This window comes from Molossus molossus, unplaced genomic scaffold (assembly GCF_014108415.1).
Source record: "Molossus molossus isolate mMolMol1 unplaced genomic scaffold, mMolMol1.p scaffold_m16_p_14, whole genome shotgun sequence".
Classification (NCBI taxonomy): domain Eukaryota; kingdom Metazoa; phylum Chordata; class Mammalia; order Chiroptera; family Molossidae; genus Molossus; species Molossus molossus.
In genome coordinates, this window is record NW_023425349.1 from 29,262,732 (window position 1) to 29,280,781 (window position 18,050).

The window sequence follows — 18,050 nt, forward strand, 5'->3', positions numbered from 1 at the left end:
TTAATCCTCACCTGAGGGTATGTTTATTGATTTTAGAGAGAAAAGGGGGACAGGGGGAGGGGAAGAGAGAGAGAAAGAGAAAGAGAAACGTCGATTGGTTGCTTCCCATACGCACCCTGATCCTGACCGGGGAATCAAATCTACAACCTAGGTATGTGTCCTGACCAGGAATTGAACCTACAGCTTTTTGGTGTGTGGACCAATGCTTCAACTAACTGAGCCAAGGCAGTTAGGCATTTCCAAAAAATTCTCAGGGTTTAATTGTAAGCTTGTTTCTTACTTTTGCCCCAAACTACAAACTAAAATAGTTTTGTTTAAGTATTATCTGAATACTAAAAAATTTTTAAGTGAAATGCATAACTTTTTTTTTAAGAATATGTTTTTATTGATTTTTTTAGAGAGAGAGGTGGGGGAGAGAGAGATGGAAACATCAATATGTGAGAAACATCTATCAGCTGCCTCTCACGTGCCCTCTACTGGGGATCAAGCCTGCAACCCAGGCCTGTGCTCTGTCTGGGAATCGAACCAGGACCTCTTAGTCTATGGGATGACACTCAGTCCACTGAGCCACACTGGCCAGGCAGTGAAATGCATACTTTTTTGTGTTTTATTTTTTTCTGTAAGAGGGCAAGGGGAAATGCGTAACTTTTAATGTGCTTATTTTCATTTGACTTTATTAACTATAATTCACGGTAGGATTACAGTTTACTATTTATGGCAGATTGATTAGGAACATTATAGTATGTGGAGGCCACTTTTAGGATTAAAAAAAGTTGTCTCTTAAGTGGTCTCTTCTGGTTTATGCCACATTGCCAAGTTTAGTAGAAGTGGACTAAACTGAAGATCTCATAACCAATCCTGAGTTACTGGTTTTTTTTTTTTAAATCCTCACCCAAGGATATTTTTCAGTTGATTTTTAGATAGAGTGGGAAGGAGGAAGGAGGGTGGGGGGAGAGAGAGAGAGAAAGAGAGAGAAACATCTATGTGAGAGACGCACTTTGATTGATTGCCTCACACATGGCCCGATGGGAGGCAGAATTGAACCTGCAGCTGAGGTCCATCTTGACTCCTTGGTCTGCTGGGTAACACGAAGCCCAAATAAGCTAGGGCCTGAGTTGTTTTTTTATACTACTATGGTTTAGAGAGGAAGTTACACATGAACTTGGCTGAGTGAATGCTCTTTTTATCTTGATAAAGGATGTAAGATCAGAAAACATTTCTAAAAGTTACCTTTACTGTACTTGTAGGTGTAGTGTGAGTTAAGTTAACCTAAGTGAATTCCAAGTTAGGTAGCAGTTTCTTACTAGAAAGCTAAAGATGTTTCTTAATGAGTAAAATTTTAACCTACTGTTTAGGAGAATTGAATTATGGAAGCTTTCTGAAAGTATGTTCTGGTGAATGCAATATATACTGCATGGTGCAAGTACGGCAGAACAAGCCCTGAGATGTATTGGTGGATAAATTAATATGGTAGCACACTTTAAAAGGGCAGCTGCAAGAACAATACTTGAAAGTTTGAACCATTGGCTTATAGAATTACTGCAAGGACTTTTGACTAGGTGTGAAACCTTGAAGTTGCCTATGTACATATAAAGCTGACAATGCAATTTTTTGTTTTTGTTTAATTCTTTTTATTTCAAGCTGTAGTTTAAAATGAGTTAGTATGCCACATAAAATAAGACTAAGGATAGATTTAAAATAGTATTTGATAATCTTGATAAACATTATATAAGTATACTGCAGTGTGTATTTCTTTTAAGAGCTTGCTCAATTACCCCGTCATCTGTAGAGATTTGAAGAATTGCTTTTTCAAATAGGATGGCATTTTGATTATAGTTTTGAGCCTGCCATATGATTCCTTGTATACATTGGCAAGAAATAGATCATGATTAGGGTATAGTGTATGATTTTATGAAAGTATGATTTTATGAAAGCAAACCTTGCTGTCCTTTATGGTAGTCAATCTGTGATGTAGGCTAGTGACAATAATAATGCATATAGCTTCTTAGAAAAGTATACATTACAGTGTTGAACGGATCTGTTTTCATCTGAAAGGCTAAGATAAAAATAAAAAGTTATGATATTCAACTGGACCTAGTCTTTCCTTCATTTTTAGAAAGCTGAGAAATAAAAATTCCAGACATTTTGGTGTTTGGTTAAATATGGGCACTGATTAACTTTTGTTGTTGTTTAATAATAGTATTTTTAATCAGACAGTCTTGTAGGACCAAATGCAAATTCATTAATTATGCTAGTTTTGTATTATCTATCATTCAGATAACACTGACAGAGGATCTAAACACTGCCTTAATTTTATGGATTTTTGTTGTTGTTAACCCTCACCTGAGGATATTTTTCCACTGATTTTTTTTAGATAAAGAGGGAGGGAGGGAGGGAGAGACAGAGAGAGAGAGAAATATCAGTGTGGAAGAGACACATGGATTGGTTACTTCCCTTAGTACTCCCACTGGGGCTGGGTATCAAACCTGCAACCCATGTATGTGCCCTTGACTAGGGATCAAACCCAGACCTTTCGGTCCACAGGCTGACACTCAACCAAACCGGCCAGGGCAATTTTATGGATATTTAAAGTATGCTTACGAACTATCCTGTGCTATTATAACATGACTACTTATTAGCAGTTCATTAACACAGGATTCTAAATTCAGAAGACTGTTTTCCATAGTAAATTGGAATACTCTCTATATAAAATTGAAATAAATGAGGAGGGATTAATTTAAATAGGAGTGGTATTTAAAAGCATCCACTGGTAGAATACTCTAATTTACTTTGGCAAATTTTTATGTTTACTTTTTAATAATTAGATCCATTATCTTAGAGACAAAAGGATAAACACCTATGGTACTTGTATAAGGAGACATTAAAATGCATTTTAGTTTATTTTTTGTTACTTTTCCTACTGTTAGTTCCCCTCTCTCATTTACCTTCAGTTATAGCTTACTAGTTAAGATACTGGGTGACCTGCCCTGGTTGGTTTGGCTCAGCGGTTAGAGCCTTGTCCCGAGGACCAGTGAGTCGTGGGTTTGATTCTGGTCAAGGGCACGTACCTCAGTTGTGGTTCATCCTCAGCCCTGGATGGGGTCATGTGGGAGGCAACCAGTCGATGTGTCCCTCTCACATTGATGTTCCTCCCTCTCTCTCTCTCTCTTTTTCTCTCCTTCCCTCTTTATCTGAAGATAGAAAAGTATCCTCGGGTGAAGATTTAAAAAAAAAAAAGATACTGGGTGACCTGTAACTGCTGAAACTTGAGGAAGAATGAAATGGCATTCCTTGGCCTTGAACTCAAATCATGTACCACAGGCTGAATTGTGGCTTTTTCCTCAGAAAATGTAAAGGTTTTCTGTTGATAAATTGGAATCCTAATGCAAGGTGCAATAATATAATCACTGCCTCCTTACTTTTGGGGTTTGCTAAATGCATTTAGTAGTTGTTAGTATTTGCTGCACAATTGAGAAGTTTCATTTTTATCCAAGTAGAATTTTTTAAAAACCTTTTTAGAAATTTGAAATCTGTGATTTTTGCTTTGAAAAGAAATCTCAAGGTACATTAAATCTTATTTGCATTGGCTGAGTACTCAGATCCTTCCGAGGTGGTTTATTTCTAATACACTATGTGCGTCTTTGAAGTATAGCTTGTTTGAAAAATGAAATACAATTTAAGTAATTTTTAATTTACTTTGGTTTTTGGTGTCCTGTATTAATAGCCTTAGGGTATGTATTATAATTACATACTATAGAAATTTTGTTGTATCTTAGTTTTGTATTTTAATGCTTACTACTTTTTGTCTCTCTTTCTCATTGCTATTGTCTTTTTCCCATGAGGATTAGAATTTGTGAAGAATAGTCAGGTGCAGTCATTTATCAAAGATTTATTGAGTTGCTATAAATGTGGCTGTTTAAATTAATTAAAATTCAAGTCCTCAATCACACTAATCACATTTCATGTGTTCAGTAGTTACATGTGGCCAGTGGCTACTATATTGACAACATAGATAAGAACAATTCCATCATTGCAGAAAGGTCTGTTGAATAGCACTGCTCTACAGTGTGCTAGTCTGGACTCTGAGAGTACAGAGATAAACATGTCTGGCAAGGTGCTTGCTTTCACAGTTCTTACCTTTTGGTGGGGTTGATGGGTGGTAAACAGATATATAATACCAGTACTAGGAAGAAAGATGAAAGTAAAGCAGGGGAGAGACTGTGCTAGAACAGTGAGGGGCAGCTATTTATTGTTTTTGGGTTTTTTTTTATCCTCACCTGAGGACATTTTTCCATTTTTTGTTCAGATAGAGTGGGAGGGAGAGAGAGGAACAGAGAGAGAGAGAGAGAAACATCGATGTGAAAGGAACACATCGAATGGCTGCCACCCGCACAACCGACCAGGGCCGGGGACAAACTGCAACCGAGGTACTCGCCCTTAGCGGGAACCGAACCCAGGTCTCTCAGGACCGCAGGCCAATGCTCTAACCGCTGAACCAAACCGGCCAGGGCGAGGGGTAGCTATTTAGAATAGGGAGTCAGGAAATGCTATCATGACATTTGATGCCACTGAATGAAGTAAAGGAGCAAGTCTGGCGAAGGCCTGTGGGAAAAACCTTCTAAGCATATGGAACAGCAAGTATAAAGGCCCTGAAGTAAGAACATGTTTGACATATTTGAGGAATGGCAGGAAGGGCTGTGCATGTGAGGTACTGGGAGAGTGGTAGAAGATGAGGGAGAAAAAGTAACAATGGCTAGATCCTGTGGGGCCCTGTGTTCCACGGAGTTTGTATTTTAACCTGAGTGGTGAAAAGACATTGGAGGGTTTTGAGTGGAGGAGTGGTATGATCTGAATTATGTTTGTTTAATATGTTGAATTTACACATAGAACACTAATGAACTCACATGTGCTCACCATCCAGCTCTAGCAAAATTATGGAGCCCAAACTCAGACCATCCGTCCCATGGATGAACAGTCCTGGCTCTATCTACACACCTATCCCCTTTCTGTATTACTATTTTAGAGAGTGATTTATGTTTTATAAGATCACCCTGGCTACTTTGTAGAGAATTGACTTACATGGAACTAAACAAGAAATGCAGGGAGAATTAGGATGCTATTGTAGTAATCTAGGTAAGAGATCTTGTAATCTAGGTAAGTGTCTTGGAATAGCATGGTACCTAGTGCTTGAAGTGATGAGAAGTAACGGGATTCTGGTAAAGCCAGCAGAACTGCTGGTGTGCATAGTGGAAAGAAGACCAAGGATGATGCATGTATTATGGTTCAAATGATGGTGTGGCTACTAGAGAGCAGGGGAAGACTTCAGTTTATTCATGTTAAATTTAAGATGCCTTTTAGAAGTCCAAGAGGAGATGTTGAGACTACATTTATAGGTCAGGAAGAGGAGAAGAATCTAGTAAAGGATACTAAGGAGCTATTTTGGCACCTCAAGTCTCACCCAAGAAACCTCTCAGTCTGGCAAAATGGTATGATTGATCCTCTGGATAGGAGGAAATAAGAGTGTAGTAATCTGGCCCTGGCCGGTTTGGCTCAGCGGTTAGAGCGTCGGCCTGCGGTCCTGAGAGACCCGGGTTCGGTTCCCGCTAAGGGCACGGACCTCGGTTGCAGTTTGTCCCCGGCCCTGGTCGGTTGTGCGGGTGGCAGCCACTCGATGTGTCCCTTCACATCGATGTTTCTCTCTCTCTCTGTTCCTCTCTCTCCCTCCCACTCTACCTGAACAAAAAATGGAAAAATGTCCTCGGGTGAGGATAAAAAAAAAAAAAAAGAGTGTAGTAATCTGGAATTGGACAGTGTTTCAAGTGGGAGAGAATGATACATTCATAAATACTGTTGAAGAATTTTAGAGGAATGCATTGCTGTATGAAAGTGTTGAATACCTTTAATGGGAAATAATGAAATGGCTGGGGAATAGTGTTATAGTATAAATAGAACACTAGGTTGTATATTTTGTATTAGTGGTTCAAGTTTAGGGTTTTCTTCAGTTTTTAAACTCTCCATTTTTCTCCTCTTAAACAGTAGATAAAATGCAAGTGAAAATAACTATTAAGCACCAAAAAGATCTGTGGGTGAAGTTTGGTCACCCTAACAGTTTATTCTGATTTTTAAATTTATTTACATATTATATCATGAACAGAGGGGTATTATAATGGTAAATTTATAGTTAAATGTTGACAAGTTGTCAAGTTTCTGCTTACAATTTTATTGGTTATTTTAAATTATTGTTTCTAGTAGGTTTTCTAATCTTTGTTTATTTTAATAGGAGTCGTGGCTTCGAAAGAATTATCTTACAGATTTCAAACATCATTTTATGAGCCATTTTCCATATGCCTTAAAAGAAATAACCAAGCACAGAAGGAAAGAGACAAATAAAAGGTATTGTGATTCTTTGCCCCTGTACAGACTTGAAAAGTTGTTTAACCTGAAATCATTAGAAAATAATTAGCCTTAAATGTGAAATTTCTACACTGTGAGTTGTTTGTATCTAGATTTTATGAAATAAAAATAACAGTAGTTTGGCTGACCTTTGATTTAAGTCTTAGCACCCAAGTTTTTTTTATTTTTATTTTTTAAATCTGTGAAGTGAATGTTTTGTGCTAACCAAGGTTAAGTATCAAATGATGTAAATATGAATTTAATAAAATTAGCTGAGGTGGGTGGTTTATTTGGGAGAGGCACAATGTAATTGTCTCTAAGCAAGAGAGTACCTTAAAGGTCATGAAGTTCTCTCATTTATACATGAGGAAACTTCTAATGAAACTAATATTAGTATTAGTATGTTGTCAGTAATAGTAGCCTGATGGAAGAGTGATAATTGGAGAAAAATTGTTTTTCCCTGAAATAAACAGAAAGTGTTATAGATGAGAAGATGGAGCTTAAAAAAATGTAAGTCTCAAAACTGTTTAAAATGTTTACTTCAAGTGAGAGCAGATAAATGTATAAACAAGTTAGTAAAATTTGACAAGCTAGAACACGAAAAGTGCAGTTCCCTCAAATGAGCAAACACTTGAAGGGATCTTGAAGTCTGTCAAAAACTTCCTAAATTTATCAATGGGAAGAAACTACCTGGAGAATCTGTGAGGCTCTATGAGCAGGGTTCAAAGGATATGCTCAGAAGTGATAAGCCTATTGCAGGCAGATGAGCTTTTCGATTGTTCACCAAGTATTTATTTTGGTTGCTTACTATAAACAAAGTATCATAATAGAGTTAATCGGATGTCTTGTGGTGTGCTCCTTGTTCCCTAAGTGATTTCATAAAATTGGTCAAAGAGTGTATCAGTGTCTAGTCAGGAGACAGAAACCACACCAGTGATTTTAACAGAATTTAATATAAAAATTCTTGACTAAGTATTAAAGAACTGAAAAGACAAAAGGGAACAGTAAGATATTATGAAGATAGCAACTGCAGGAGGCAGCTATTATCTCAAGGACTGGGAGAACAAAAGAGGGGAAGAAGCTTGGAGGAAAGGCTATATGGAGCCAAAACTCAGACCTCTGGGAAGGGGTTGGTGCTCAGCTAGTGCTAGTGTCTTTGAGCTCAGAAGAGGGGCCCTTATAGGGCTGGGCTCCAGAACTCTGCAAAGGCGGTGCTGGCTGCTGGTGCTGGTGTTTCTTAGGGGCATAATGATACTGGTTCTGTGTCAAAAAACTTGCCAACTGGAATCAACTGTGGCTATTAGAATGAACTGCTGCTGAGTTGTTGGGTTGCACGGGCAGCAAAAGGAAGCAAAAACAAGACTAGGAAGCAGATAGAAAAGACACTATTCCTTCTTCCTCCATTGCTTTAAAATCTTTTTCTAATACCCCTTTATTGGCAGAGCCTAACAAGAAACCAGCTGTAAAGGAAAAAAATAAGGCTCTGAAGGTCCCAGCCCCAGGATCACAAAGTGGATTATAGAAGGATAGGTTTGAAGCTGAAAAACAATAGCTCAAAAACTGGCAGGAGGAAAAGTGAATTTACATATGTAACTAACATAAGTGTCATTGGAACTATAGTTATATTGAAGAGTAATATTTGGGCATGAATATGATTTTAGCAGGCAGAAATGGAGCAAGGGATGAGAGATTATACTACCTGGAGGTGATAGCATACACGAAAGCTATGTAGGTTTAGTAGGGGAGAGTATGGGACAGATCTCTTGTCAAATCTGGTTTCTGCTATTCACCAGCCTTGATGCTGAAAGTCATTTCTTGTCTCTGGAGTTCATTGATCTTTCAGCCTTGATCCGTTTGGCATTGAAGAACTTTGGTTGGGTCAAAAACTATGTTTTAGGAAGATTAATTTAGAGTATCGATTTTCAACCTTTTTCATTTCAAAATTCCATGGCCAGTCTGGCAAAAAGAAGTATAATTTTGATTCAGTCACACCAGATAACTATTGTGTTGGCTATTGTCATTTTTTTATTTAACAATCTAAGGGAGATGAAATCAGTGCCCCTAACTAAATATTCAGGTATTGCATGTTTTAAAAATTCTTGAGTTGTAGCGAACAGAGAGTCAAATAGGAAGATAATTTATTAAGCAAGATGTTAGGTTCCCCTCATATAGTTTTCATACTGTAGCAAAAAATTTTAATCCGGTCCATGGATAAAGTTTTGAACTCTTGAATAGAATAGTATGTAGGTTTTTTGTTTTGTTTTTATCTTCACCCGAGGACATTTTTCTATTTTTTTGATCAGATAGAGTGGGAGGGAAAGAGAGAGAGAGAGAAAAACATCGACGTGAAAGGGACACATTGAATGGCTGCCACCCACACGACCAACCAGGGCTGGGGACAAACTGCAACCGAGGTATGCACCCTTAGTGGGAACTGAACCCAGGTCTCTCTGGACCGCAGGCTGACGCTCCAACCACTGAGCCAAACCGGCCATGGCGGTTTTTTGTTTTTGATAAGAGGTTTCATATGTAATTTTCATCAAAATGGCGGGAGGTAACCAATTGATGTCTCTCTCTCACATTGATGTCCTCCCCCATCTATTTAAAGATAAATGGAAAGAATATTCTCGGTTGAGGATTTAAAAAAAAATTTCATCAATGAAATTACATCATGGTTAAGATGTTTGGAATTTAGTACACTATTAAATATAAGTAAATTATCCAAGAGTATATGAGTGTGCTGTTATTATTCAGCAAATTTATTGGACACTTAATATGTGCAAGGCACTTAATAAACTTTGTGCTGAGCATTTAGTAGTAAAGGAGATAGATAGAGTACCAGTTCTCATGGAGTGCAATCTAATGACGGAAACATTTATTTCTGTGATTCTATAATCAGTGAGTATATAATAAGGAGCTGGTCCTGATATTCATGAGGGGAGTAGAGTTCTAGGGAAGGCTGCCCTGATGAAATGATTTGTGTCAAGATACAAAAGGGGAAAAGCGAGTTAATGAAGATGCTGAAATGGTGAAATTGTGGAATTTTTAGTGAAAATGGATTGGCAGTATAACTAACTTACTCTTCATCAGGTTCCTATGTGAATCATTTTAGGGACTATAGGCTGTTCTTTTACTTCATAAGGAAGTACATTAAATACTTAGCAGATATCCTGTGGAGGGCAACACAAGTCAAAGGTAGGGAAGCCAATAATGGTCTAGGCCCGTGGTCTTCACACTATGTTCACCCAGTTAATTTTTGACATTTTGACCTAATTAATGTCTAAATTTTTTTTATTATTATTATTTTAGAGAGAGGGGAAGGGAGAGGGAGAGAAGTGGAAACATCGATGAGAGAGAACATCGATTGGCCACCTCCTGCGTGCCCTCCACTGGGGATTTGGCCTACAGCCTGGGCATGTGCCCTGACTGGGAATCGATGTCTTGGTACATCGGTTGATGCTCGACCACTGAGCCACACCAGCTGGGCCCATTTTTAAGTGTACAGTTCAGTGATATTCAATACATTGTTGCACAGCCATCACTACCATCCATTTCCAGAACTTTTGCATCTTCCAAAACTGTGAAACTCTATGCTCATTAAACAAGAACCCCCCAGTCCCTGGGAACCACTGTTCTACTTTCTGTATCTATTAATTTAACTATTCTAGGTACCTCACATAAGGAGAATCATACAATATTTGTCCTTTTTGTCTGGCTTAGTTTCACGTAGCATAATGTCTTCAGTGTTCTTCCATGTTGTACTATATACCAATATTTCTTTTTTTAATAGACTATTTTTAAGAGCAGTTTTAGAGTCATAGTCATATCGAACAGAGTTCCCATATACTCCTGCTCCCACAAATGTACAGCCTTCCTCACTGTCAGCAAATCATGTCAGAGTTATACATTTGTTACATTGACACATCTTTGTCACCCAGAGTCCATAGTTTACATTAGGGTTTACTCTTGGTGTGCATTCTGTGAGTTTTGACATGTATGTAATATTATGTACCCACCATGATAGTGTCATACAGGATAGTTTCACTGTCCTAAAACTATCCTGTATGATACTGTCATACAGTTTACTATAGTTAGCTTTACTCTTCATCATTTATCTAAGACAACAGTTTTCAAAGTGTAGTATATGACCACTCCCAGACTACAAGATCAGAACTATTTTCACATTTTAGTTTTGTTCTCCTTTTCACCCCATTGACACCCTCCTCCCCACTCCTGTTCCTCCCTTCACAGTAATTTATTTTTGTGTTTTCAGTTATATTAAGACAGTATTTGCTTTTTTTTTTTTTTAATCTTCACTTGAGGACATTTTTGCATTTATCTTCAGATAGAGTGAGAGGAAGAGAGAGAGAGAAACATCGACGTGAGAGAGACACATTGATTGATTGCCACCTGCACAGCCCCAACTGGGGTCGGGGACGAACGGCAACTGAAGTACATGCCCTAGCGGGAACCAAACCCAGGTCTCTGGTCCACGGGCCGATGCTCTAACCGCTGAACCAAACCGGCCAGGGCTATTTGCCTTTTTTATTGTCCTGATATTTGCAATGATAGTACAGGGACCGTGGTGGGTAGAACTGCTGCTATCTTAGCATGAATTAAGGCAGTGGCACCAAACAGTACTAGTAGATATTGTATTCTTCACCACCATGCACTCACAGTTTAAAAGAACACGCCCAGTTCACTTTTAAATGTCCTTAATAAAGCTGTAAAAATTACTAATTTTATTAAGTCATGATCCTTGAGAACACATTTTTATTTTTATTTTTTGTTAATTCTCACTGGAGGATATTTTCCCCTTGATTTTGATCAAGAGTGGAAGCGCAGGGGGAGAGATAAACATCTATGTGAGAGAGAGACATCGATCGGTTGCCTTCTGCATGAGCCCCATTGGGCTGGGGATTGAACCTACAACCAAGGTGGTATGCCCTTGTACCCCAGACTCTGGTCCTTGAGCTGATGCGCCAACCTGAGCCAAACTAGCTAGGGTGAGAACACATTTTTTAATATTTTATGTGATAAAATGGGAAGTGAGCATGAAGTATTTTAGCAGCATGCCAAAGAATGTTGGTTGTCTCAAAGAAATACATGGGTGTGATTATTCTACTTGTATTTTCCTATTATGGATACAATTTTAACTTGAAAGAATGAATAACAGACAAACTATGGTTATTCAGACTTGAGTGTTTGACAGATAGTTTCTCAGAAATGAACAAAGTGAGCCTATCAGTTCCAGGAAAACAGCTGACAATATTTGTGCCAGTGATAAAATTTGAATGCTCAAAGCAAAAATTAATATTTTGGAGAACTTATATCCACCACCTGAGTCCTATTCATGTATTTCCTCCCTTTTTGCTCTTCATTTTTTTCTTTTTTTAATCCTCACCCAAGGACATTGTTCGATATTTTGTTCAGATAGAGTGGGAGGAAGAGAGAGAGAAACATCGACATGAAAGGGACACATCAAGTAGCTGCCACCCACACGACCCAACCAGGGCCGGGGACAAACTGCAACCAAGGCACGTGCCCTTAGCGGGAACTGAACCCAGGTCTCTCCGGACCGCAGGCCAACGCTCTAACCGCTGAGCCAAACCAGCCAGGGCTGCTCTTCATTTCTTAATAGTAAAATTCCCACTTTTTATCTGGGCATATGATGACACAAAATAGAAAAGAGATTTCGCAGTTTCTTTTGCAGTTAGGAGTGGTCACGTGGGTAATTTCTATGAAATACCTCAGACTTTTCCCTCCAGTATCAGACTTGTATATTGAGTTGTTTGATGGCCATCTCTGTCTGGATTTTATACCAGAGACATGTTAAGCTTAACTTACCAAAAGTAGAATTGTTTTTCTGGATTTCTGCTCCTCCTCTCTCTGCTGTATCATATCCATTTACCCAGTCACTAGTGTAGATAGAACCCTTAATTTCTCTGATCCCCACCATCCCAAAATTCACATATATACATACATGTAAGCAAACTTCAAATCCAGCTAATTTTTTTTATATCCTCACCCAAGGATACTTTCCATTTATCTTCAGCTAGAGTGGGAGGGAGGGTGGGAAGGGGGATGGAGAGGAAGGGAGAGACAGAGAGAGAAACATTGACAGGAGAGAGACACATCGATTGGCTGCCTCCCACACGACCCCAGTCAGGTTTGGGAACCAAACTGCAACTGAAGTACATGCCCTTGACTGGAATTGAACTCACGCCTCTCGGTCCACGGGTTGATGCTCTTAACTGCTGAGCCAAACTCAAACCGGCCAGGGCCAAATCCAGCTAATTTTTTTTTTTTAAATTCTCACCTGAGGATATTTTTCCTTTTATCTTCAGATAGAGTGGGAGGGAGGGGGAGAGAAAGAGAGAAAAATCGATTTGATTTGAGAGAGACCCATCGTTGGTTGCCTCCCACGTGACCCTGACCAGGGCCAGGGACTGAACTGCAACCCAGCTAATTTTTATTCTTCCTAAATGTCTTCTCTTTTTCTAGTCCATGTCAGCCTTTGACCTTGGTTCTTACACCTGTCGTCTTACCTGGATTAACTATAATAGCCATATAGCTGATTCTTTATTTATAGTCTTACAACTCTTATTTTCCCTTTCCATCCACAGAATCATCCATCTGAAAGACGTTTTCAACCATTTTACTCCTGTGCCTATAGAATTCATTTTAGTGTCCTTAGCTTCCAACTATTTGTAATCTGATCCCATTTTACCTTTCCATGCTCATTTGTCATTCCTAGCCCTACATTTGATGCTCTGATAGCACCAAATTTTTTTTATTTTCCTTCCCACGTATTTGTGGTTCCTCAGTACTGTGTTCTTCCTTCCTCATGCTTAACCCAGGATTAATGTTTTCCTTTAAAATTGATTTGCCCTGGCCGGTTTGACTCGGTGGTTAGAGCGTCAGCCCACACACCAGAGTCGCAGATTCCATTTGGGTCAAGGGCATGTACTTCGGTTGCAGTTTGGTCCCTGCCCGGGGTTGTGCAGAGGCAACCAATCGATGTTTCTCTCTCTCTCTTTTTCCCCTCTCTCCCTTTCTTCATTTCTCTCCCTCTCCCCCTCTCTCTATCTGAAGATAAATGGAAAAATATCCTCCGGTGAGGATTAAAAAGAAGAAAAATAAATAAATGGATAGTTTGATGTTTCGGGGTTCTTAGGATATAATCCCAGAAGTGGGATTACTGGGTCAAATGACAGTTCCATTTTTAATTTTTAAAATGTATTTATTTTTTATTCCTCACCCGAGGATATTTTTCTATTTATCTTCAGATAGAGTGGGAGGGAGGGAGGGAGAGAGAAACATGAACGTGAGAGAGACACATTGACTGGTTGCTTCCCTTATGACCTGACCAGGGCCGGGGATGAACTGCAGCTGAGGTACGTGCCCTTGACTGGAATCGAACCTGAGACTCATCGGTCTGCAGGTCAACGCTCTAACCACTTAGCCAAACTGGCCAGGGCCCATTTTTAATTTTTTGAGGAAACTCCATACTGTTTTCCACAGGGGCTGCACCAGTCTGCATTCTCACCAGCAGTGTACTAGGGCTCCCTTTTTCCACATCCTTGCCCGCACTTGCTGTTTGTTGATTTATTGATGGTAGCCATTCTGGTACGTGTGAGGTGGTACTTCATTGTTGTTTTTTATCCTCATCGGAGGACATTTTTTCTTCAGATAGAGTGGGAGGGAGAGAGAGAGAGAGAGAGAGAGAAACATCTATGTGAAAGGGACACATCGAGTGACTGCCTCCCGCATGACCCCAACCAGCATTGGGGACAAACTGCAACCGAGATATGTGCCCTTAAGTGCAGCAGTTCTCAACCTGTGGGTCGCGACGCCTTTGGGGGTTGAATGACCCTTTTTACAGGTATCACCTAAGACCGTCGGAAAAAACATATTTCCGATGGCAATTCATAACAATAGCAAAATTACAGTTATGAAGTAGCAACGAAAATAATTTTATGGTTGGGGTTACCACAACATGAAGAACTGTATTAAAGTGTCGTGGCATTAGGAAGGTTGAGAACCACTGCCTTAGCGGGAACCAAACCTGGGTCTCTGGACTGCAGGCTGATGTTCTAACTGCTGAGCCATACTGGCCAGGGCTCTTTGTTTTAGTTTTAATTTGCATGTCTCTGATGATTTGTGATCTTGAGCATTTTTTCATGTTGTTGGCCATCTGTATGTTCGTTTTGGAGAAGTGTCTATTCGGGTTCTTTGCCCATTTTAAAATTGGATTTTTTGTCTTTCTTTTGTTGAGTGGTGTGAGTTCTTTATATATTTTGGAAATTAACCCCTTATCAGTTGTATCATTGACGAATTGTTTTTCCACGCAGTAGGTTCTTTTTCCATTTTGATGGAGGTCTTTTGCTGTGCAGAAGCTTTTTAGTTTGATGTAGTCCCGTTTCAGAGCAGTGTTATTTATAATAGCTAAGATCTGGAAACAGCCCAAATTCCCATTAGTAGATGAATGGATAAAAAAAGCTGTGGTACATATACACAATGGAATACTATATGGCTGTATAATGAAGGATCTCTTCCCTTTTGTGACAGCATGGATGGACCTAGAGATTATTGTGCTAACTGAAATTAAGCCTGCCTGTGAACAACAAATATCGCATGATCTCACTTACATGTGGAATCTAATGACAGAATAAACTGATGAACAAAATAGGTCCAGAGGCATGGATTCATGGAACAGACTGACAGATCTCGGAGGGGAGGCTGGTGGGGGGACAGGAAGAGGAAGAAATTAGCCATAGACCATATATGCATATATACATAGCCTGGACACAGACAGTCATGTGGTGAAAGCCTGGAATGGGCGGTGGCTGGATGGTGGGGGGCAAAGGGAGGGCAAATGAAGAGATCTGTAATACTTTTAACAATAAAAAATAAAATAATTGGTGTGAAAATTTTAAAATTCTAATTAGCTTCATTTTTTTTTAAAACATGAAACAGTCTCTGCTGTTGAATATACCATAGCCGGAAATGAGTATTTGTAGTCTAAGTTGTAAATATATATATATATATATATATATATATTTTTTTTTTTTTTTTCCTCACCCGAGGACATTTTTCCATTTTTTGTTCAGGTAGAGTGGGAGGGAGAGAGGAACAGAGAGAGAGAGAGAAACATCGATGTGAAAGGAACACATCGAGTGGCTGCCACCCGCACAACCGACCAGGGCCGGGGACAAACTGCAACTGAGGTACGCGCCCTTAGTGGGAACCGAACCCAGGTCTCTCAGGACCGCAGGCCGACGCTCTAACCGCTGAGCCAAACCGGCCAGGGCTAAATATATATATATTTTTAATCCTCACCTGAGGACATTTTTGCATTTATCTTCAGATAGAGCAGGAGGGAGAGAGAGAAACATCAACATGAGAGATACACATCGAGTGGTTGCCACCCACACGACCCCAAACGGGGCTGGGGCCAAACTGCAATTGAGGTACATGCCGTTAGTGGGAACCGAACCCGGGACTCTGGTCTGTGGGCTGACATTCTAACCGCTGAGCCATACTGGCCAGGGCGTACATTTTGTTTTTTTATTAAGGTATTCTATTTGAGGGTTTATGAATGTCTTTCAATTTAGAAGGAAATGTGTTTTATTTGGCTAGAACACACTGACTTTAATATGTGAAATATAAAATCAAGTCATTTCAGAACAGTGCTTGTCTGGACCAGTCTTCTCAGTTCACATATAAGGAAATTATGGCCAGGAGAAATAAGTGATTCTCTTAAGTCATGATTAGTTAGAGGCAGAGTCAAGTTCTACCATGATCTCCACTAAATATAAGTATCTGTTTTAAAAAATCCTTCATGTATTGCAGTTTTCAAGTCTTATCTCTAAATACTTCTAAAATTACCAAGGAGTGCTTCAGGGGCCTTCGTGTGAATAACAAATTGGCAATAAACTGAATATAGTATACAGTCTAATTCATGACTTCTTAACAACCTTCATTCCATAATGAATGGTTTATTTACAAAATAATATCCTACATTTTGCCTTTATACCTGTCTTCTTGACAATTTATTCTAGACTAAAATATTTTTTGACTAATTGATAGATTATTTTAAATATTCTAAGTGAAGGTAGGCATGGTAGATACTAAACTTAGTAGATATGTGTGTCTTTGTTTTTTAGCATCAAGCATTGTACGATTCTCTCCAATAATGTAGACCATCTCTTACTGAATTTAACACTGTCTGATATCATGGTCTCCTTGGCAAATGCCTCAACTTTGCAGAAGGATTCCAACTGGATAGAAATGATAAGAAAATTTGTGACAGAGACGCTTGAAGATGGCTCTAAGCTAAATAGTAAGCAGCTGAACAGATTGCTTGGCGTATCGTGGCGGTTAATGCAGATACAGCCAAACAGAGGTAGGTCGTCCTGCTTTATCTTTATTTAAGAGAGGAGCTTTTATGTGTGCTATTTTAGGGTTTAGCAAGTTATAAACGCTATAAAAGGTAGCTAGCATAATTATAAAGGACTAGCTACTTGAACACTGAAATTGTTTATGGCTCAGAGCATCCCTTTCTCAATGAATAGGTCCCTTTCTGAAACAAATGGATAAGATTTCTAGTAGATACAGAATTGGTGTAAAAGAAGGTAGATATTAAGAGGAAATGCCATCGAGCCGAATAATGAAGAAATACCCTCTTCTGATCTAGTTTAACTAACATTTGAGAGCTTTTTCCTTTTATCCTTATAAGAGTGAGTCCTGCCTGTCTGTACATTTCTTATGGCTTGAAGTTACATCACATTGTCAGTTTTTAGTGTGACTTACTAATTTTCTCACAAAAAAATAACGCTTTCCTGTTTAGTTTTCATCTTAGTCACTTTTCTAATATCCTGGTTTTTGTTATCTCTTAGGAAACTATACTGTAATCTGTGGTTGGTTTGACTTTTATATTAGGTCATTACTATAGGACTTTGATGATAGTCATTAGTTTGTAGCTAAGATCTGCTTTGTTATAGGAACAATGAAAACTACCTCTGTGCTTTTAGAGGAATTTGGGGGCTGGTGACAAAATATTTTTGATTCATATGTAGTTGTTTTTTCTATGTTTTTAGAGGCTACAGAGTCTCTCATCAAGGCAGTTTATACATTGTATCAGCAGAGAGGCCTTATCCTTCCAGTTCGGACTTTGTTACTGAAGTTTTTCAGTAAAATTTATCAAAAAGAAGAACTGAGATCTTATAGATTCAGGTAAAGTTTCATTTATTTTGCATTTCTTTTTCATGCCGAGTTATTTTGTAGTCTATTTAAGTAAGATGATAGGGTGATTAAATCTTTGGAGAAGTTCACTCTTTTTATCCTAGATTGTTATATTTAAGAAAATACACAAAATGTTATGAAGAAGCATTTATAATAGTGTCAGTAAACTTTATTCACATAACTGAACAGATAAAAGCCCCTTTTTTAAATAAAAATATATTTTCTTTATTATTTTTTAATTTTTTTTTTTTATCCTCACCTGAGGACATTTTTGCATTTATCTTCAGATAGAGTGGGGGCGGGGGGGGGTGAAGAGAGAAAGAGAAACATCAATGTGAGAGAGACACATTGGCTGGTTGCTACCCATACGACCCCAATTGCAACTGAGGTACGTACCCTTAGTGGGAACC

General features: G+C 38.8%; 1 protein-coding gene across 3 annotated transcripts in view; it reads left to right on the plus strand.

Annotated features, from left to right (window-relative positions):
- Positions 1 to 18,050, plus strand: part of TEX10 (testis expressed 10) — a 51,824-nt gene that overhangs the window by 7,834 nt on the left and 25,940 nt on the right. For all 3 annotated transcript variants that reach the window (XM_036260537.1, XM_036260538.1, XM_036260540.1), the window contains 3 exons: positions 6,281 to 6,393; positions 16,563 to 16,801; positions 17,496 to 17,631. In XM_036260537.1, the coding sequence (XP_036116430.1) occupies positions 6,281 to 6,393; positions 16,563 to 16,801; positions 17,496 to 17,631 (488 nt within the window). The remainder of the gene's footprint in view (positions 1 to 6,280; positions 6,394 to 16,562; positions 16,802 to 17,495; positions 17,632 to 18,050) is intronic.